Source organism: Nesoenas mayeri (genome assembly GCF_963082525.1).
Source record: "Nesoenas mayeri genome assembly, chromosome: 1".
Classification (NCBI taxonomy): Eukaryota; Metazoa; Chordata; class Aves; order Columbiformes; family Columbidae; genus Nesoenas; species Nesoenas mayeri.
The window spans coordinates 318491-340674 of NC_137541.1; the positions used below are offsets into that span (position 1 = coordinate 318491).

General features: G+C 61.6%; 1 protein-coding gene across 1 annotated transcript in view; it reads left to right on the top strand.

The window, feature by feature from the left end:
• The window catches only part of SHANK3 (SH3 and multiple ankyrin repeat domains 3), a gene marked incomplete at both ends in the record, with an annotated part of 330722 nt that overhangs the window by 38604 nt on the left and 269934 nt on the right, over window positions 1–22184 (top strand). The window contains 2 exons of the mRNA XM_080358124.1: window positions 6396–6599; window positions 11259–11330. Of these exons, the coding sequence (XP_080214250.1) occupies window positions 6396–6599; window positions 11259–11330 (276 nt within the window). The remainder of the gene's footprint in view (window positions 1–6395; window positions 6600–11258; window positions 11331–22184) is intronic.

Consider the following 22184-nt stretch of genomic DNA (forward strand, 5'->3'; position numbering starts at 1 on the left):
TTGTGGCGTTGCATAAGCCAAGCAGGAAACGTTCCCAGTCGCTGAAGGTTAGCAGTCATCTCTAACGTCTCTCGGGCTCTTTGGTGGATCAGCGTGATTTACAGGCCCAGCACTTCCATTTCGCTCTGCGCCTGTTCTGTGGGGAGCCCAGCGCCTGGATGGGCTGGCCAGCGACGGCGCTGGGGAGCTGGTCCGTGGGCGGCCGGCGTGGGGCTGTGGTCGCCCCGTGTGACAGGGACGTCTTGCCTGGCTCAGTCACTCTGAGCTCACCGGGAGCTGAACCTCTTCAAACACTCACTTCAAGCTGCGTTTGTGCCGCGGCGGCCGCTCTGGGCCCCGGGCGGGTGGGACGGTGCCGGCTGTCGCTGTCAGCTCTGCCGGGAGCTCCGGCACGGGGCTGGGGCTCCTGCTCTCTGGATGGAAGTGACGGGATGGGCTCGTGTCTCAGGCTGTGGGGCTGGGGCTGATAAAACAGTGACCAGCGTCCTTCCAGACCGGCTCCTGAGCAGCAGCCGTTTCGCTGGAAAACCTTTAGAGCCAGAGGACTTTGTTATCTGCAGCATGTAACTGCAGGACGGTGCTTTCCTGCGGGAGCCGAGAACCTCCCTCCTGCTCTTTATCTGGTTTCCTCTTGGCGGAGGCGGCTCTCCCAGCGTGGTGCTGAGCACAGCGGCGGCGGGGCCGGAGCTTTCCTCAGGAGGTGATCTAAGCCCCGGAATTCCTGTTGTTCTGCCAGCGCACAGCGCGGTCCCTGAGCTGGCCCGTCTCCCCAGCGTCCCGCGCAGACACTCGTGCTGGTTGCTGCTCTCCTGCGCTGGAGCGTGGGCTGGGGCTGCTCTGCCCGGGCCCTGCACCGCGGTCCTGCAGGGAAACGAGCTGAGCGGTGACGTTCAGACTGTCCCGCGGGCCCTGGCCAGGAGGTCAGCCGGGGGTCCCAGTCCCCGCGGGGCCGAGGGGTGGCTGGTGGGTCTCTGGGCCATCCCGTCATGACTCCCTGTGGCTCCCGTCCCTTCTCCCGCCGGCGTCAGGAGGGGCCGGGGGATCCTGCCGGATTTCGGAGGATTGCGCAGCATGTCACGCGTGTCCCGGATCTCAGCTTGCTGCCGGGACCGCTGCGCAGGGACACAGGCTTCTCACCCGTGACTGGGGAGACAAAACGTACAGTTGGAGAAAAACAGACATAATCGTTTAAGAAAAGGTGAAAAAGTTACCTGGGCTTGTTTGCGTCATACGCAGCGTCTGCTGCTGTAACTCTGTCCCAGTGCTGGTGCCACCGGGCCGCTGCTGGCTGGGAGCAGCGGATGCTGCGCGGTGATGGCGGCTCCTCCGGGACGCTCCAGATCCCTTCAGCCGGGTCTGCAGGCCGCTCTGTGCTCCGCTCACCTTTGTCTGCTTTCCTTTTACCTCTTTCCTGTTTCTGTTGTTTCCTGAGGGGGCTGCACGTGGCGCGGGGGATCTGGATGTGCTGCCAGCTGGCGTCTCAGCCCCGCAGCGCGGGTCCCGAGTCAGGAAACCCGCCTGCTTAACCTTCACCTCTGTTTACTGTTTTCGATGTGGGTTATGGATCCAAGTGAGTGCTTTCTTGCTCCTGGCACTTTAGTTCTCGGCAGCAAGGGACCTTTTCAAAATGTGTGTGAAACGTGTGTGTAGGGTGAGCAGAGCAGCCCCGTTGTGGTTGTGGCCGGCGTGGGTCCCTCCGGGCTCCCCTCGGGGCGTGGGGCACGGCTGCAGCGGGCAGGTTGGGCGGTGATGGAGATGTCTGCCGCAGTCCCTGTGGTTCCCGACAGAGCCCGGGCCTGTTCCCGGAGCTGCGGGGCCACGGCGCCGCTCCTGGCACGGCCGGTCCTGCTCCTGGGGGCTCCCGCGGCGCGGAGCCGAGCACGGGCCGCCGCAGCGCTTGCAGTGGAGCTCACAGCTGCCCTCTCGGGCGCCTGCTGCGCGGCTCTGGCCGCGCTCCACGGGAGCCTGCGCGTGGGCGCCCGCGGCGCTGGGGGAGCGAGGGCCCGTCCGCGCCGCTGCGCCGGCTCCGGGGTGATTCTGCACCGGGTCCTGGTGGCGTCACCGCTGGCCGGCACGTTCCCTCTCCTCCGCGACTGTTTTCATGGCTCCAACACCATTGGCATTTTGTGCCTGGTGTGGCAGGATCGAGCCCTTTGCTGTTCCCATTCAGGGGCAACTCCCATTTTCTAAAAGAAATACATGACTTTTGGTAGGTTGCTCTGCTGGTTCGGCTGCTCCAGCTTTCTGTGGGGGCCTCTTAGAAGCTGTTTGTTCATTTTGGCCATACATCTGCTCAGAGCTGCTGCTGTGTTATTATGAAATGTATTCCCCGCTGCCTGCAAGCACGTTACCTTTTCAGCTGCTTCTTTTAATTTCCTTTCAACTCTTTCTCATTTGTGTGCTCTTCGATGAAGAATTGTTGGCTATTTTTGCTTTTAAGGGATTGTTGAATGCACGTTCTTTATTGTCGTTATTGCAGGTTGGCTCTTGAATAGATCTTGTCTGTCAGCCTGTGCGTTGCTGGGATTGAATCTGAAGCTCTGGGCTCTTTCTTCCTCCGGGAAGGATTTGTCTGTGCTGTTAAAACTTGAGCAGCTGCACCGTGTTGTTCCTGAGGCTTTGATTGCTGTGATTGGAGCTTATCATTGTGTGGAAGAAACTGTGGCTTGTAACCGCAAACCAGAGCGAGCAGCTTGTTCTGCCCCCTGAGCCGCAGGCTCTGCCCGGCTGGGCTCTGCGGTGCCGGCACACGGGACCGGCCTCGCTGCGGTGACCCCACCGAGCGGCCTCCTCCGGTCCCAGGGTCCCTCCTGCGTCTTCAGGGGACTGACAGGAGCCACACTGAGCCTCCCATACAGGAGAGCCCCAAGGGACAGATCTTCCCTTCCCTTCCCTTCCCTTCCCTTCCCTTCCCTTCCCTTCCCTTCCCTTCCCTTCCCTTCCCTTCCCTTCCCTTCCCTTCCCTTCCCTTCCCTTCCCTTCCCTTCCCTTCCCTTCCCTTCCCTTCCCTTCCCTTCCCTTCCCTTCCCTTCCCCTTCCCTTCCCTTCCCTTCCCGGCGGGTTCAGGGCACAAGGCGACTCGGTTCCTTTTGGAATTACTGTTGCCTTGACCGTCCAGCCCCCGGGGCTGGCAGCCGCTCACACCCCCGTGAGCTGCGGTGACTGCCTCTGGGTCGCTGTCCCTGCGGTGGTGGCAGGTGCCCCTCGCCGTCCGAGCGCAGCCACTGCTGCTGGTGGAGCTGGGGGCAGCGTCTGGCACGGCATTGGCATCGGCCAATGTGTTTGGATGGGTCTCCCCTGTTTGGATGAGCCTCCTGTGTTTGGATGGGTCTCCCGTGTTTGGATGGGTCTCCCGTGTTTGGTTGGGTCTCCCGTGTTTGGACGGGTCTCCCATGTTTGGATGGGCCTCCTGTGTTTGGACAGGTCTCCCGTGTTTGGATGGGTCTCCCGTGTTTGGTTGGGTCTCCCGTGTTTAGATGGGTCTCCCATGTTTGGATGGGCCTCCTGTGTTTGGATGGGTCTCCCATGTTTGGACGGGTGTCCCGTGTTTGGATGGGTCTCCCGTGTTTGGTTGGGTCTCCCGTGTTTGGTTGGGTCTCCCGTGTTTGGATGGATCTCCCGTGTTTGGATGGGTCTCCCGTGTTTGGATGGGTCTCCCGTGTTTGGACGAGTGTCCCGTGTTTGGATGGGTCTCCCGTGTTTGGACGGGTGTCCCGTGTTTGGACGGGTCTCCCGTGTTCGGTTGCTCCCGGGGCGGCTGTGCTGCACCATGGAGTGGAACAGTCAAGTTGACTCGCAGAACTCTGATGCAAGGAAATGGTTAATACATGCGACAGTGTTTGGAGAAGCAGAGTCACAGGAGACATCGAGGCATGGTGTGGGCTGGGGAGGGACAGTGTGAGGTCCCAAGGGTGCTGAGCGGAGCAGGACCCGGCCAAAGGGCTGTGCAGCGTCCTGACCGCGCGCATTCTCTTCCTTCTGGTTTCTGCTGCAGGTTAAAACAGAAAGAGCCCCACTGGGGGGCGGAAGTTGTTTTCTGTCCTAAATACGAAGAGTTAATACTCCCCAGGGTATGTCTCTGCAGTGCAAAGTTCGGTATGAAATTCAGTGTCTTCTGTGCTGGGACGTTCCTTCAGCCGGTGCTGGTGCTTGTGCACGTCTGACGCCTGTCAGTGTGGTTCTTTCCGTTAGCCGCATATTTTAATACTGAACAGTATGATTTGGCAGTGAGGAAGAGTCCTGGAGGCTAAATAAGCATGTAGGCAGGCACAGACGTTTATCTTTTCATTTACGGGTCTCTGAAAGAACGAAGCACGTTCTGCTTCTCTTTGGGGACGGGAGGAGCGCCGCGCTGGTGTTTGCCGTGGGCCTGGAGCTCCTGGTTTCGCAGCCCAGGCACGGCCGCCCCTCCCCTCGCGCCCGCGCACGAGCCGTGGCTGCTCCGCGTGCCGGGCGCTGCTGCGGCAGCGGTGAAATCCAGGACGCTGACCCGCGTTGGCTGTGCCCGTGCCTGGTGCCCCGTGCAGGGTACCTGTGCCTGGGAAAAACGAGCCCTCACGCCAGCACGGTGGTTGGTGCCCGGCGGTGGTTGGTGCCTGGCAGTGGTTGGTGCTGGGCAGTGGTTGGTGCCCGGCGGTGGTTGGTGCTGGGCAGTGGTTGGTGCCCTGCGGTGGTTGGTGCCCTGCGGTGGTTGGTGCTGGGCAGTGGTTGGTGCCCTGCGGTGGTTGGTGCCCTGCGGTGGTTGGTGCTGGGTGGTGACGTGCGGGACAATGTCACTCGCTTCTCTCTGGGCAAAACTGTTCAGCTTTTTCAAAACAGCGGCCGTTTGATTCACAGAAGCAGACAGGTGTAGGTGAGGGGAAGAAGGACCAGAAGAGGCCCTGGGGTGACGTTCTGGAGCTGGAGCTGGGGCCGGAGGGGCGAGTGAGGCCGGGCAGTTACTTCTGATGCCGGGTGGGCGTCCGTGTCCCGGTGCGGGGGGACGCGCGGTGGCAGCTCTGGCGCTGCGGGTCGCTGGCAGCTGTTGAGGTGCTGCTGAGCAGGTGGAGCGGGGGGATTGGGTCGGTCTGTCCGTCTGTAAATCCACGTCTCAGCTCTCGAACCCCTTCACGGACAAGAGGCACCGCGGCCGCTGTCTGTGCCGCAGCTGCTGGTGTGGGCTGGGGAGGGACAGTGTGGGGTCCCGAGGGTGCTGAGCGGAGCAGGACCCGGCCAGGGAGCAGCGGCTGCTGGGAACACGGGGGACAGGGACCGTGGTTGTTCCCTCTGCCCTCCAGCACAAAAATGAGGAGCGTTAAACGGGGCTGACGGGCTGCGGCTGTGGAATGGAACGCTGGAACCGGGCTGCATGCTGTCTTCTCCTCCCACAGAGCAGACGGGGAGGGGAAACACACCGAAGGGGGAACCCAGTGCTGGGATGGACAAGAGGCGGAGGGACAGAACGCCACCCCAGGGGCCTGGGAGCGCAGCCCGAGTGTGGTGCAGGGAGTGCAGCCTGAGCGCGGTACAGGGAACCCAGCCTGAGTGCGGTGCAGGGAACCCAGCCTGAGCGCGGTGCAGGGAGTGCAGCCCGAGCGCGGTGCAGGGAGTGCAGCCCGAGCGCGGTGCAGGGAACCCAGCCCGAGTGCGGTGCAGGGAGTGCAGCCCGAGCGCGGTGCAGGGAGTGCAGCCTGAGCACGGTGCAGGGAGTGCAGCCCGAGCGTGGTGCAGAGAACCCAGCCCGAGCGCGGTGCAGGGAGTGCAGCCTGAGCGCGGTGCAGGGAATGCAGCCTGAGCGCGGTGCAGGGAGTGCAGCCTGAGCGCGGTGCAGAGAATGCAGCCCGAGCGTGGTGCAGGGGGTGCAGCCGGGAGACCGTGGACTGGAAATATGGGATGAGCTGCGTCCTGGGGATGGAGGGACACTGCTGCCCGTGCCAGGGAACCCGCGTGGGAGGCCGAGGGCTCTTCTCCTCCTCCTCCTCCTCTTTCTCCTTCTCTCTGTTCTCCTCGTTCTGCTCTCTCCACTGGCAGACCTCGCTGGTGCTGCCAGCTCCTGGTGCTGCCGCTCATGCCGCTGTGTTTCCGCACCTGGAAGTCTGTGCAGCAGTCTACCGACTCCTTACACTCTACGGGAGATTAAGTGAAATTCTGCTATTATGCTGTTACCAGGCCATAAAACATTCTTTGTCACTTCTTGTATTTTACAGGATGTTATAACATACAGTGTTGGAGTCTGCCCTGAGCCCACAGGATGCATTGGGGGATCTGCTAAGTCTCATCCTTCTCTAACTTTCTTTCCCCTTCCTGTAACCCGCAGACATGGCACAGACGGCGCTTTCCCCTCCTGCGCTGTCCTAGCTGGTGCTGGCTCAGCGCCTCGGTGGGGCCCGGCTTAACCGCGCTCCGTGTCTCCACAGAAGTGTCTGCGGCTGAATCCCGACGTGCCGGTGTGGATCTCCAAGCAGCGCATCCTGTGCACGCTGAACCACAGCCTGAAGGATGTTCTGAACTACGGGCTGTTCCAGCCGGCCTTCAACGGCCGCGCCGGCAAGTTCCTGGACGAGGAGCGCCTGCTGCGGGAGTACCCCCTGAACCCCGACACGCCCGTCCCCTACCTGGAGGTAAACAGTGCTTTCATGTGTGCATGTCCACATTTACCTATAGAGATGTATATGGAATCACGGGATGTCCTGGGCTGGAAGGACCCACAGGATCATCGGTTCCAACTGCTGTCCCTGCACAGGACACCCCGCAGGTCACCCCGTGTGTCTGAGGACGGTGTCCAGTCTCTTGAACACTGTCAGGTTGGGCCGTGACCCCTCCCTGGGAGCCTGTTCAGTGTCCAGCACCTCTGGGGAAGAACCTTTTCCCCATGTCCCACTGACCCTCCCCGGCACATCTGCTGCCGTTCCCTGGGCTCTGTCACTGCTTGGTAGCACTTGCCATTCCTCCTGCATATATATATATATGTGTGTATATATATATATATATATATGTGGCCATAAGTATGTAGGATGTCTGTGATCGCTGCAGTCTCTATAGGCACCACAAACATTACTGCCCCCCTGCCCCCTTCCCCTTTTATTTTACATTTCCCTTCCAGGGGTGCGAGCACAGAAATCGTGTGGGTGTGTTTGCTCGCGGGGAATCCATGGAGGGAAAGCTGAGCTGTGGCTGCTCGTGACCGTGTGTGCTCGAGAGCTCCATCTCCCCCGTCACCACCCATGAACAGCTTCCCTGTTTGCCGACCCCCTTTCCAAACTCCGCTTGTCTGGTGGCACCCAGCTGTCACAGAATTGCGGTAACGGAAGGAAAGGCGTCTCGTAGGTGCCGAGGGAACGTCATAGGGACATCTTTGAGTGTGAGGCTGAAGGACTTGAGCTCGATGGTTTGATTTACAGTCGCAGTAGAGACTGGAGCGCAGCCGTGCACTGTGGCAGCCGGTGGCTGTCCCTGCATGGGCCTTCTTTGTGCGATGAGCACGGAGAATAAACCTACACTGCTCCTGTTTACCTGAAGTGACTCCGTGTTTGCACGGGCTGTAGGCTCTGCCGGGGCTGGGTTCAGGTGGCTGCGCGTCGCTCTTGTTCCAACCGGTCGCGGCGGTTTTGGCTCCATTGGCTGTCACTGGTCATTGCCGCTGTCTGCTGCGGGACTCCCGGTACCTGCACACACTTCTGAATGTGGGGGTCTTGTGCTACATCTTACCCACAGAGTCTATTTAGAAAGCATTACGTGCCTAAGCTGCACAAGCTTTTATGGATGCAAGCATGAATGCTGTATTATAACTAATCCTGCCTAATTTGTATAGAAAGTGCAGCACGATAATTTTGTAGCAAACTATCATTTAATGTAGACAGAAACATTGGGAACAACATTAAGGATGCTTGCAAATAAACCTTTGAGGTGGTAAATTCCTTAATGTTCTTTGTACAGGCTTTAATGCTTTGGTTTTGTATAATTTAGCATAATGTCCACACTTAATGACTTGCCACACACATCTAAATGCAGACTTGATGTGGATATTTGTTGTGTGTCATTTCAATTCTTCATGACTTGGTAAGGATGGCAGCTGAGCGCTGGGAATCGTCCTGGAAAACCAGAAATCCAGCATCTATTTTCAGTACATTAATCGTGTGTGATATGGCTGAGATTTCCTGACCCCAGAAGATAATCAGCCCTCAGGGCAGCGCGGGAAGGCGGTCGGGTGAGCGAGGGCTCTGTGTGCGCTGACAGTGCCGCGGCACGGCGGGCGCGCAGCCGCTCCCGGCAGGAGCCAGGTGCGCCGCTCCGCATGGGGCTGTGGCGCCCGGGTGCGGTTATGGGGCAGGACAGCGGCTGCAGGTGCTGGTGACCAGCCCCGTGCCGGCTCTGCTCCACGTGGGGCTGTGAGTGCCCGGGTGTGGTTATGGGGTGGAGCAGCAGCTGCGGGTGCTGGTAACCAGCCCCGTGCCAGCTCTGCATGGGGCTATGGTGCCCGGGTGTGGTTATGGGGTGGAGCAGCAGCTGCGGGTGCTGTGCCCAGCCCCGTGCCAGCTCTGCATGGGGCTGTGGTGCCCGGGTTTGGTTATGGGGCGGGACAGCAGCTGCGGGTGCTGGTGCCCAGGCCCGTGCCGGCTCAGAGCCGGCACCGCGTGGCACGGGTGGCGCTGGCGGTGTCCCGGGGTGTCCCGCGGGCGGCTGTCCGCTGTCAGCAGCTGACCGTGTCCTCCCGGCGAGGTGCTTGTTTCGTGTGCGCGCCAGACACAGCACTGTCCTCACCGTCACCGCGTGGGGCAGCAGGACGGTTTTTGCCTTGGAATGGTTAAAAAGCAGCGGTGTGAGAAGACGCGTGCCCAGCAGTGCGGGCCGACGAGACTGGAGGTGCGCTCAGAGTTCTCCAGTGTTGAAAAGTAAGTGGGATGAGCTTAGTAACTGCAGCCCAAAGATAACGTGGTGTCACTTCCCGCTCAAATAATGAAATGTTGATGGAGGATTAAGTTCATAGCAATTCGAAATCTCAGAATACGATACATGCATTGCAAAGAGACCTCGTCAAACAAATCCAGTTCCACTCTTTAAGAAAATTGTAATTCTGCTTGGCGAAGATAACTATACAGAGGTGGCAGCCACTTGGGGATACTTGATTTTGTTCTACATGATATTCAGATTTGGATTAGCACTATAAAACCTCAGTAGGACAAGTGCCACTGGGTAAGTAATCAGTGATAAAACACAGTTGTCACCGCGATTGTCACCACACAGATATATTTGTAGTGGGGTTTCCCAGGGACCAATGTCAGACGATGCGTTTGCCCCAGGGATCTGGGTGTGAATGTAAAATCGCTGCTGATAAAGTCTGACTACACGAGTTTGACAGAGAACAGAACCGTGTGGACTGTGCCGTGCGGGTCGCTCGCAGTGGGGCCCGTCAACGCGTGCTCCAAGCCCGCAGGTGGCAGGCGGGTGACACGCAGGCGGGACCGGCCGTGCTGCGAGGGAACGGCAGGGCTCCTGCTGCAGGCAAAGCTGCCTGAGGAGAGTTTCCAGCCTTTTGGTCAAGATGCCTGACATCACTCCCAAATGTGTCACCGTGGCACGGTGTGACGCTGCCGTCCCCCCGTGCCCCCGGCAAGAGCTGTGTTTGGGGAGGTGTGTGACACTGCTGTCCCCCGTGCCCCTGGCAGGAGCTGTGTTTGGGGAGGTGTGTGACACTGCTGTCCCCCGTGCCCCCGGCAGGAGCTGTGTTTGGGGAGGTGTGTGACACTACTGTCCCCCGTGCCCCTGGCAGGAGCTGTGTTTGGGGACAGGTGTGTGACACTGCTGTCCCCCGTGCCCCCGGCAGGAGCTGTGTTTGGGGAGGTGTGTGACACTGCTGTCCCCCGTGCCCCTGGCAGGAGCTGTGTTTGGGGACAGGTGTGTGACACTGCTGTCCCCCGTGCCCCTGGCAGGAGCTGTGTTTGGGGAGGTGTGTGACACTGCTGTCCCCCGTGCCCCTGGCAGGAGCTGTGTTTGGGGAGGTGTGTGACACTGCTGTCCCCCGTGCCCCTGGCAGGAGCTGTGTTTGGGGACAGGTGTGTGACACTGCTGTCCCCCGTGCCCCTGGCAGGAGCTGTGTTTGGGGACAGGTGTGTGACACTGCTGTCCCCTGTGCCCCTGGCAGGAGCTGTGTTTGGGGACAGGTGTGTGACACTGCTGTCCCCCGTGCCCCCGGCAGGAGCTGTGTTTGGGATGGAGGTGTGTGACACTGCTGTCCCCCGTGCCCCCGGCAGGAGCTGTGTTTGGGATGGAGGTGTGTGACACTGCTGTCCCCCGTGCCCCTGGCAGGAGCTGTGTTTGGGGAGGTGTGTGACACTGCCGTCCCCCGTGCCCCTGGCAGGAGCTGTGTTTGGGGACAGGTGTGTGACACTGCTGTCCCCTGTGCCCCTGGCAGGAGCTGTGTTTGGGGACAGGTGTGTGACACTGCTGTCCCCTGTGCCCCTGGCAGGAGCTGTGTTTGGGATGGAGGTGTGTGACACTGCTGTCCCCCGTGCCCCCGGCAGGAGCTGTGTTTGGGGAGGTGTGTGACACTGCTGTCCCCCGTGCCCCTGGTAGGAGCTGTGTTTGGGATGGAGGTGTGTGACACTGCTGTCCCCCGTGCCCCTGGCAGGAGCTGTGTTTGGGGACAGGTGTGTGACACTGCTGTCCCCCGTGCCCCTGGCAGGAGCTGTGTTTGGGGACAGGTGTGTGACACTGCTGTCCCCCGTGCCCCTGGCAGGAGCTGTGTTTGGGGAGGTGTGTGACACTGCTGTCCCCCGTGCCCCCGGCAGGAGCTGTGTTTGGGGAGGTGTGTGACACTGCTGTCCCCCATGCCCTTGGCAGGAGCTGTGTTTGGGGAGGTGTGTGACGCTGCCGTCCCCCCGATGGAGCGGCAGTGATGGTGTGGGGCCAGCAGAGCCTCGGTGAGGGTCAGAGCTCAGAGCTCAGCCCCACGGGGGTGGCGTGAGCCCCCTCTGTCAGTCCGTCCCGGGGAAAACCGTTCTGTCGGTAGAGAGACCCCTCGTTAACGGGGACGGGGCAGAACTCAGCCCACACGGGCTGGAGCCAGACAAATTCAGATGAAAAACTGGCCAGAATTTCCTTAGTGAGGAAAGCAGTTAACTATTAGAGCAAATGATGGAGAGCGGTGCATCCGTATCCGTTGTTTTCAGATCCAGACCGAATGTCTTTGTGCAGGATGACGCTGGCCGGAGCTGCCGGAGAGCCGGCTGGTGCTGAGTGGGTTTTGTTTGTCTCATATCTGACATTCTTCCCTCTTGCAGTTCCGGTACAAGCGGCGTGTGTACACGCAGGCCCTGCTGGACGACAAGCAGTTTGCCAAGCTCCACACGAAGGTAAGGAGGGGTCGAGCTGGCGGGCGCCGCGGGTGGCCGCCCGATGGGTGCGGGTGCCGGCGCGGCTGCACAGCGGTCCCGGCGATGGGCTGGTGCGGATGAGGGTCACCCGAGGGACCCCTCGGTGGGGTGCCCGAGCTGCCCACGGTGCTCAAGGCAGTTGTGGGGTGGGACTCGGCTCTGCGGGAGAGCTCGGTGCCGTTCTGTGGGCCGGAGGCGGAGGAACGCGTGGTGGCTGAAGAGCAGCTTTGTTCTCTGGGCTGGACGGAGGAGTCACCGAATGCCTGGAGAGCACAACGGCGCATTGAGGAGCCGCGGTCGCTGCCCGGTGCGGGCTGCCGCACGCCTCCGCCTCGCGCGCGGGCCCCAGCCTCGGCTCGGCGTCAACCCGCGCCTTTGGGTCCAGGTTTCACTGGCGGGATCCACCTGCCAAGTGCAAAGTGCTCCAGGTCTGCAGCCCCAGGAGCGGTGGGCGCGCCGCCCGGCCTCTCTGGGTGTTCGGGAGCAGGAGTGTGGTGGGACCGGTGCTTTGCGTGCACGGGGGTTCCGGGGAGGAGGGACCCCCCAGCCCCGCGGGCTGCGCAGCAGGACACGCGCTGGCCCAGCCGGGCAGGGGTGCCAGCGGTGACCAGGGCTTGGGCACGCGTGCGCTGGCTGCCGCTCGCGTGGCTTTTCCCCCTGGGCACCTGAGGTGGTCCCATGAGGTCACTTGTTGCCTAAGAAATTAAGAACAGCGATTGTGAGAGGTCTGAGCCCATCAGATTGCTGCTGCCGCTGGTAACTGTGCCTTGAGGAGGCACGTGGCCCCGCGGGGACGGTGGTGGCTCCTGGGATGGCGGGGCCAGCGTGGTGTGGAGCTGCGAGGCAGGAGGACGGAGCTGGGCTCCGGCAGCGTGGTGGCCACGGCACAGCGGTGGCTCTAACGCGACGGGCAGCACTTGAGCTGCTCGTGGCACGAGGACACGGTCAGCCTCCGCCAGCCGCATTTCTGGGACGGCTCTTGGGGAAGGGCTGGGGCAGGAGCAGTGACATGGACACGTTCCTGGGGCTGTGTGGAGGACACTGTGCCGGGCAAGGTCACTGTGCCGGGGACGGTCACTATGCTGGGGAAGGTCACTGTGCCGGGGAAGGTCACTGCCGGGGAAGGTCACTGTGCCAGGGACGGTCACTGTGCCGGGGAGGGTCACTGTGCCGGGGAAGGTCACTGTGCCGGGGAAGGTCACTGTGCCGGGGAGGGTCACTGTGCCAGGGACGGTCACTGTGCCAGGGACGGTCACTATGCCAGGGACGGTCACTGTGCCGGGGAGGGTCACTGTCTCGGGGAAGGTCACTGTGCCGGGGAGGGTCACTGTGCCAGGGAAGGTCACTGTGCCAGGGAAGGTCACTGTGCCGGGGAAGGTCACTGTGCCGGGGAAGGTCACTGTGCCGGGGAGGGTCACTGTGCCAGGGAAGGTCACTGTGCCAGGGAAGGTCATGCAGGGAGGTTTGAGGGTTTTTGGGAAGGGTGTGAGACTGGCTGAGACCCCAGGGTCCCCGCAAGCTCCCTTGTTGCTGTTTATCATGAGCTCCCACAGAACCCCCTGCAGAGCTATGGGCTCAGAACCCCCTGCAGAGCTACGGGCTCAGAACCCCCTGCAGAGCTATGGGCTCCGAGCTGCACAGGAGGGCCCGGGGCCCGTGCTGCCTCCTCCTCGGCTCCCGGCAGCCACATTTTCCAGGTCTGCACATGGTGCTTTGCCTCTGGCACATCTGCCTGGCACAACGGGCAGCCGCGGGCTGCACATTGCCAGGGAACAGGTACAACAGCGAGCGCTGAGCAGGAGGCAGGAAAACCTCCCAGAAGGTCTGACCTGCCCCAAAGGTGAAGGTCGCCTTCGCGGGCAGAAGCTCTGCCTTCCACTCGCAGAGCTGCAGAAGCAAGAATCAAAATGCCATTAGGGTTCAGGTTTGACTCACGAGGATTAAAGTCACGAGGCTTCGTCTGATGGCATCAGAATATCCAGGCAGCAAACCTGGAGAAGTCCCAGCATCTTCCTGGCCCCAGGAAGCGCGAATCCAGCCCCGCAGAGCCTGGCGGGGCCGAGCCTGCTGGAGGACGCTGGGCACGCTGCCGCGGGACAGCGGCGCCGCGGCTGGGGACTCGCCCTGCCAGCGTGCAGCCACCATACGTGCACCGTATCACATAGTCACTTAATCTCTATGCTTCAATGTCTACTTCAAAAACAAATCTCCTTCATGTTGCTGCTTTAGTTTTAAACCGTCCCTTGATGATAAAATGTGGCATCAGAGTGAGATGCCGCAGCTCTGCTGCCCTTGGGCTCCATCCGGAGGAGGCTGACGGGCCCCTTTGGCCCGTGGGCACTGTGGAGGTGCAGGAGCAGCCCTGGGCCGCATGCAGGGTGCGGAGTGAGGGGGGCGGGCGGCCGCGCAGGGGCCAGCGCTGGGAGGAGCGGGACGCGGCTGCTGGTGCTGTGCTGTGCTGCTGCTGGTGCTGTGCTGCTGCTGCTGCTGTGCTGCTACTTGTGCTGGTGTTGGTGCTGGTGCTGTTCTGGTGTTGGTGGTGGTACTTGTGCTGGTGCTGTGCTGCTGCTATGCTGGTGCTGGTGCTGTGCTGGTACTGTGCTGGTGTTGGTGCTGTGCTGGTACTGGTGCTGTGCTGGTGCTGGTGCTGTGCTGGTACTGGTGCTGTGCTGGTACTGGTGCTGTGCTGCTGTTGGTGCTGTACTGTGCTGGCGCTGTGTTGGCGCTGTGCTGGCCGCTCGTTGGAGTGCTGCTGGCGCCGCGAGCCGGCGGGTGTGACCTGCCCGGCCGGCGCAGACCGAGGCTGTTGCGCCGGGAGAGCGGAGCGTGTGCAGGCTCCGGCACCGGACGGAGCATGAGCCAGGGATGCGGAGCGCGGGGGCATGGGCTCCTCGCTGGGACGGTGGCTGGCGGAGCGGAGGGAGAACCATCGCGCTGCTGGGGACCGCCGGGCGCCGAGCACGGTACCGCTGCTTCTGCCCGCTCTGCCGCGCGGGCACCGCCGGGCCGGGGGCCGGGACAGTCCTGCGGTGCCGTGCGGGGGCACTGGGGCTGGCGGCCGTGCGGGGGTTCATTCCACGTCCAGCGCGGGAGGGCTCCCTGGGTCACCGCGGCTCCGGCTCCGTGGCCGCGGGCTCGCGCGTGCTCCCACGCCGGGTCGCGCTGCGGGGGCTCCGCTGCTGCCCCCGCCGCGGGGTTGGATCCCGGGCAGCAGGAGCGCGGGCGGTGCCGCTGCCCGAGGGGCACACGCCGCGTGTCGCTGGAGGCCAGGGGCTCCGCGTTCTTTGCGGTGCTGCCTCAGTGCTCGTGCAGTGCAATACGCTTTCTCGGGGGCGCGGTGGTTGAAGGGGCTGTGGAGGATTCGCTTCGGGTCCGAGGGATGGCGGGACCTCTCCCGGGACCGTGGGGCCTGCAGAGCCTCTGGGCTTGGGGTGGTGGTCTCATCGGAGTGAAGTATGCTAACGTTCCGCGGTTAGAGTCTGGCTTTCAGCGGCAGGATACACTGCTATAATCTTTTAATGACCTCGAGGCAGGATTCTTAACGGCCATTAAAAAAAGAAAAACAAGAAAAATAAAAATAACTCATTTTTTTGAGTGCTAAGAAGTGGAGAAGCGGGTTTCTCGTACTGCTGGCAGTACTGAAGTGACTTGGTGAATCGGTCCATGAGCCCCGGTCCCCTGCACCCCGTGGGACCTGCTGGCAGTGACATGCTTACAGATATTTTTCTCACTGAATTGCAGCAGACCATTTAGAAATGAGAGTGCAAAAGAATATGTTAGAAAGGACAATCCCATTGTTCTTATGAACAAAAATCTGTGCAGAGAAATCGTGGCATTTACCGAAGTGTCCACGAAGGACCTTGTGGCACCGGGGGGCTCGGGGCGTTTCCACCTTGAAGGGATCAAGCAGCAGCACACGTACACGGTGACTGGGGCACGGTGCGGGCTGAGAGCGCGTGCCATCGACGCTGGGGGTGGGCGACGGCACGGAGCCAGACCGCTGGCTGCAGGCAGCGACCCGGCGATCCAGCGACCCGGCGATCCAGCGATCTGGCAATCCAGTGATCCGCCAATCCAGCGATCAAGTGATCCTCTTGTGCTGCAAACTGCACAGTTACAAACTGCAGCCCCGGCCTGGGCCGGGGCGGTTGCAGTTAGGGGTGCAGGCAGGGGTGCAGTTAGGACTGCAGGCAGGGGTGCAGGCCAGGGTGCAGGCAGGGGTGCAGTTAGGGGTTCAGGCAGGGCTGCAGGCAGACTGAGGGCAATGAACCAACAAAGAAGTGTCAGGTTGGTGCACAGCAACCATGGCAGGGTGGTTGCAGTGGGGAGGTGGTGGTGGTGACACTGCTCGGTGGAGCGGTGGGACATGGGGGACGACTTCACTGAGGCACACCCGGGTGAGGGGCGCGAGTGCCACGGCCGTGCCGGAGGAGGAGGCGGCAGAGAGGAGCCGGCACTGCTGTGGAGGACCTTGGAAGAGACAGGTCATGGGTGCTGGGTGCGAGAGCAGCTGCGTGTGCTGCTGTGGTGTGTGCTGGGGACGTGGTGTGTGCTGGGGACGTGGTGTGTGCCGGGCAGCTGGTGTGTGCTGGGGACGTGGTGTGTGCTGGGGACGTGGTGTGTGCTGGGGACGTGGTGTGTGCCGGGCAGCCGGTGTGTGCTGGGGACGTGGTGTGTGCTGGGGACGTGGTGTGTGCTGGGGACGTGGTGTGTGCTGGGGACGTGGTGTGTGCCGGGCAGCTGGTGTGTGCTGGGGACGTGGTGTGTGCTGGGGACGTGGTGTGTGCTGGGGACGTGGTGTGTGCTGGGGACGTGGTGTGTGCCGGGCAGCTGGTGTGTGCTGGGGACGTGGTGTGTGCTGGGGACGTGGTGTGTGCTGGGGACGTGGTGTGTGCCGGGCAGCTGGTGTGTGCTGGGGGCTGGAGGGCTTGGGTGCTCCAGGGCCCGGGAGGCTCTGGGTTGCAGTGGCTGAAGATGGTCAAGGCCGGGCAAGGGCTCCAGAGCGAGGCTGGAGAAGGTGGTGTCCTGCTGTCCTGCTGTCCTGCTGTCCTGCTGTCCTGGCGGACGCTGCTGCCTGTGCGCTCTGCAGAGACACGCGGGGCTCACCAGCTGGGCTGTCCTGAGACCTCCCGCCTGTCTCTGGCTTCTCCTCTACCCAGACAGACTGACGAGCGAAGGGCGGGACAGCAGGGCCCAGCGTCCTCCAGTGTCAGAGAGCGTGGGGGGCTGCCCGGGGTGACTGCCGCCCACCCGGCCCACCCCGCTCTGGTGACTGCGGACCCAGATCCCGCTGTGTCTTGGGAGAGAATCGGAAGAGTAACAGTAAGGAAACGGGTGTGCTGAGATAACGACAGTTTAACAGGCAAAGCAAAAGCCGCGCACGAGCAAAGCCAAATGAGGAATTGATCCCCTGCCTCCCATGGCGGGCGGGGGTTCAGCCGTCCCCAGGGCAGCAGGGACGGGTGACGGTGACTTGGGAAGACAGACACCGTCACTGCGAGCGTCCCCTTCCTGCTCCTCCCCAGATCCACACTGAGCGTGGCGTCAGTGGTGTGGGGTGTCCCAGCTGTCCCAGGTGTCCCCTCCCAGCTCCCCGTGTCCCCAGCACTGGCTGTGGGGAGCAGCAGAACAGCCCTTGGTGCTGGGTGAGCGCTGCTCAGCGGTGGCTGAACCGTCGCGGTGCCAGCAGGAGTGTTTCAGCACCGATCCAAACACGGCCCCGTACCAGCTGCCATGGCAAAACCAGGTTTATCGCGGCCCAGGCGGCCACATCCTGCCCAGTCCCGTCCTGTCCCCACCGCGGCCGGCGGCGCTGCCCCTGGCCCTGGCGAGGCCTTGGCCTCCGTCCCGCTCGTGTGGGGGTGCAGCGAGGCACACAAAACAGCAGTTAAACACCCTTGTGGTGTGTCATGAAATCGATTATTGGCCGTTATAGTGGGAATCGATGGGGCGTCTCTGCTGCCCGATGGCCGTGTGGGAGCTGGTCGGACGGTGCCGCGGCGAGGCCGCTCCTCCCGCAGCCCAGGGCTGGCCGCGCAGCCGCGGTGCTCCGCACAACCGACGGCTCGGCTGCGTTCGGCTGCTCTTTGCAGCAGACTGGACCCGAGAAAAGACGAGTCTTTCCCTGACACTGAACCTTCCGGGAGCATCAGCCTGCCCGTGGCACCAGGGACGTGTTGTCCCTCTGCGGTCGCGGAGCCGGTGCCGGCAGCCGGCTTCCCCAGCACCCGGCCCGCAGCGCATGGCGACCGGCAGAATAGTTTGTCCGCAAGGAGAATATCTCATTTAACTTCTTTCATTCCAATTCAAGAGAGAGAAGCTTGTTCCTTCGCACCAGTTTCCTGTCAATGAGCTTTCCTCTTTGGAGGGTGTAGATTTTCCTTGCGGTTCGGAGCCAGCGGTGGATCACGGAGTGCGGCGCGGCGGCTGCGCGGCTGGACCGGGCCCGCGCGCTTCCCCCTCTCCCGAGCAAACAGGAGCGCCCCAAACTTGCTCCGACTCCTCGGGCCGGGGTTTGGGAGGCGATGAACCGCGCTCCAGCCCCTGGGGTGAGCGCAGAGCCAGGTTCCTGCGCTCCTCACGGGGATCTCCCTGCTCCTTGTAGGGGAGCTGTGCGGCCGTACCCCGAGCACGAGGCTCCCGAGGACGGGACGGCTTCCCCGTTCCCCGAGGACGGGACGGCTTCCTCGTTCCCTGAGGACAGGATGGCTTCCCCGTTCCCCAAGGACAGGATGGCTTCCCCGTTCCCCGAGGACAGGGCGGGAGGTCAGGACAGCTTCCCCATTCCCCCAGGTCATGGCGGGAGGTCGGGACAGGAGGTTGGGGTGGGATGTCAGGATGGCTTCCCCATTCCCCCAGGTCAGGACAGGAGGTCAGGACAGGAGGTCGGTACGGGAGGTCGGTACGGGAGGTCGGTACGGGAGGTCAGGACAGGAGGTCAGGACAGGAGGTCGGTACGGGAGCTCGGACGGGAGGTCGGGACGGCTTCCCGCAGGGTTTCCCGGCGGCAGCGGGAGCTGCGGGAGGGCTGAGCTCGGCCGTGTCCCTGTGGTCCCGTGCGGGGCCGGGGGCTCCTGCAGCCCCTGCTGCTTGTGTGCGGGTGTCTGGGAAATGAGAGACTAAACACGCTCCTTAAGAAATCGGCGGGGAGTCTGACTCTGGGCTTTGGTTTTGTTTGCATGAGGTTTTGTGGGTCTCGGTTTTTGGTCCCCACAGACGCTGCTTCGCCCGGGCTGGCAGAGCCGCTGGGACGCCGGCACGACCGCCACGCCAGCCGCGGCACTCTCCTCGCAGCAGATCCATCGCGAGCGTTCGCTCGAGCAGCCAGATGGCTTTATAGAAACGCATCTAGGCTTCAGTTTTCGCATGTAGGAAATGTGATGCGATGCCTTCACTGGCTTCTGATTATTTTTTATTCTTTTGATTGGCATCAAACTGCATTTGGATAAAAGCTGAAATTCAATTAAAACTAAAGCAAAATAACATTTTAAATTGAGTCGTTACCACTTCAGTAAATGTTGCTTGAATGTCCTGGACACAGAAGACAAAAAGTAAATTTATCAGTGCATGTCTTTTGTATTTAAAGGTGACTGATCTTTTAGACAGAGATTCGGCTTGTGTGAGTGGTTCTCGTCACAAATTCTCGAAGGTGTTTAAGTGCCGGGAAATGGAGCGTCTGGTGAGGTTTGGAGCTGCCGGGGCGGCCGCTCGGCCCCGGGGCTCCCGCGGGAGAGCGACGGTCGCGCTCTTCATGTTGCCCACCTTCGTGCCTTTGGAAACCCGGCCCCAGACCCCTCAGGTTCTCAGAATAGGGAGATCTCATTCCGTTCCCACCAGGGTTTATTCATAGACGGGGAAGGAGAACAGGCTTCCCTACTTTCTCAGTTCTCAATCTCCTTTCAGCTTTGAGCGAATCAGTCCAGATAACAAGGAAAATATTCAGCGTTTCTGGCTAAACTGAAATGGAAAACAACCAGACGGGAGAGCTCTGCGGAGCAGGAGCTGCAAACCGACGGGGAAGAGTGGAAACGCCTCCGTGTGCTTCATTGTGAGAAGCGGGTGCCGCGTGCCCAGCGAGGGCCGCGGCTGCGGCTCGTTTGGAGCGTGAGCTGGTTTCAAACGCCGAGAGCGTTTTGCCTCTGATTCAGAACGATCCAGAGAAAGCGCCTGGGGTCCACGGCTGCTGGCAGAAGGGCGTTTAACCAGCGCGTTTATATGGTAAACACAGCCGTCCGGCACAGCCATCGTGCGCAAACTCAGGTTAAACAGGTGCGGCTCTAAGAGGGGAGACATCTTTAGTGTCACCGAAACCTCACGTGCGTGACGGCCGTGGAGCTGTTGGTGGCACCGCTCCGTGTCCTGGGGCTGCCACCGCGGCTGCGCCGGTGAGGAGCAGCGCCCGGGGGCCCCGTGTCCCCTCTGCGGGGCTGGTGGGTACGGCCGTGCCACGGGGGAGGCAGCATGGCCGCGGCTGCTCTGGTTTTGGTTCAGCTCCTTGGCTGTGCCTGTGCGGTGCTGTGGTGTGGGTCCGGGCGCTGGCTCCGCAGCTCTGGCTGCGCCGCCTTGCCGGGCACGGGCAGCTGTGACCAGACGGCTGAAACGCGGCCCGTGGGCTGCGGACACGTGTCGGGGGCTGCCGAGGGGACTCGGCAGAGCCGGGTTGCTCCACCGCAGACCTGCCACAGCGCCCGCGGGACCCGGTGCCGGGAGCGTGGGCTGGCCCGGTTCTCCGGCTGTGGGCTGCGAAGGCGAGACGTGCCAGAGGCCGCCGGGGAGCAGCGTCCCAGGGTCTTGACGCGGTGGTTTCAGGAGTGTAGTGACCAGGGTGTCTCAAGTAGCAGTTTCCTGTTCTTTTACCAGTTTCTGGTGTTTCCCACATCTGGTGCTGACGCGGTGCCGTGGGGCTGCCTGGGAAGCGGCAGACGGCCTCCCCAGGTCTGTGTGTGGAAACAGCAGTCTCCGTGGTCATAGAAACACGCAACTTGAATGAAACAATGCATTTTTCTCTAACTTCGTTCTGCCAAACAGCTTAATTGAGCTAATTATATATCTCCCTCTTAGTAAAGAATAAGAAATTGAAACTGATAGTGGAAGCGTTGGGCCATTCCGCTCGCACGCTGCTGCTCCCCGAGCCCGGCGCAGCGGCCCCTCCGCGGCTGCCGTGTCCCCCACTCGTGGTTCCAAACCCGACGTGTTTTGGCAGTGAAACGCGTTCGGTGATGACGTGTCCCACAACTCATGGTTCCAAACCCGCCGTCTTTTGGTGGTGAAACGCGTTCGGTGATGCCGTGTCCCCCACACGTGGTTCCAAACCCGCCATCTTTTGGCAGTGGAAGGTGTTTGGTGATGCCGTGTCCCCCACACGCGGTTCCACACCCACTGTCTCTTGGTGGTGGAAGGTGTTTGGTGATGCCATGTCCCCCACACACGGTTCCACACCCGCCGTCTCTTGGCGGTGGAAGGTGTTTGGTGACCCCCTCGTGGCTGCGTGGCGGTGTCTCCGGCACCGCTCAGCACCTCTGCGGCACAAACGCAGCTGTTGGTAAGGCCGGGCTGTGAGCCTGATCAGAGACACCAGCGAGGCTGCAGTCTTTTGTTTTTCCGCTTTTCTGGTCTCTTTCGTTGTTCGGGTTTCTTTGGGAGCGCAGCAGGGCTGCCTCCTGAATCCTGGGCATGGAATTCCTGTAAGGCCGTAGCATTCATTACGCCTCTGGTAAACGGCCTTTTTAATTATCCGTTTCTTGGTTTTCTGGGGCATTTCCATTGCTCTGAGGTGCGGGACCAAACCTGGAGGGGCAGAGCTGCCCGGGGAGGCTCAGGAGCCGTGTCCGTGTCCGACCTCTCCCCGTGGCGTTAATGTGCGAACTGCAGCGGCTCCTGTCGCGGCACCGGGGCGCACATCTGGGGAGGACGCACATCTGGGGAGGACACACATCTGGGGAGGACACACATCTGGAGATAGCGCACATCTGGAGATGGTGCACATCTGGAGGGGGTGCAGGGCAGGCGGGCTGTGCAAACTGCTGCAAAGAGAACGTTCTTCTGTGTCAAAATCAACCGGTTGTGTCTCTGGACTTCATCAGTTATTTGTGAAGCCTTGCTGTGTGTTTGCTCTCAGACCCTGGGCAGATGAACCTTCTCTGCTCTCCATCTGAAAGGCTGGGTACTAATTGATTTTGCCCAAAGGGAAATTCCATGGCAGACCCATTAGTGCCTGTGTGGTGCGCAGGACCATGATGGTGAGCGCAGGACCGTGATGATGAGCGCAGGACCGTGATGGTGAACGCAGGACCGTGAGGATGAGCGAGCCGCAGATCCCAGGGCCGGGGCGGCTCCCTCCGCGTCCTCCTTTTGCTCAGGCACTTGCTCTTGAGTTTGCTTTCTGAACATAAAAGTACCATGTGAAGTTGACGTAGGGCGTCAATTCCTTTCTGTCAAAAATCGTGTTAAATTCCTGAGCACCGAGAACAGTGCAGATACAACCAAGCCCCTGGTGGTGGGCGCGGGTGGTCTGGGTGGGTGCGGTGCTGGGGCTGGTGGTGGGAGGCGCTGGAGAACCTCGGGAGCAGAACTTCAGGAGGTCGGTGCTGGGCCATGGCTGGTGAACCCGGGTGAGCCGCCGTGGCACACGCAGAGAGTCTGGTGAACCCGGGTGAGCCGCCGTGGCACACGCAGAGGGTCTGGTGAACCCACGTGAGCCGCCGTGGCACACGCGGAGGGTCTGGTGAACCCGGATGAGCTGCCGTGGCACACGCAGAGGGTCTGGTGAACCCGGATGAGCCGCCGTGGCACACGCGGAGGGTCTGGTGAACCCGGATGAGCTGCCGTGGCACA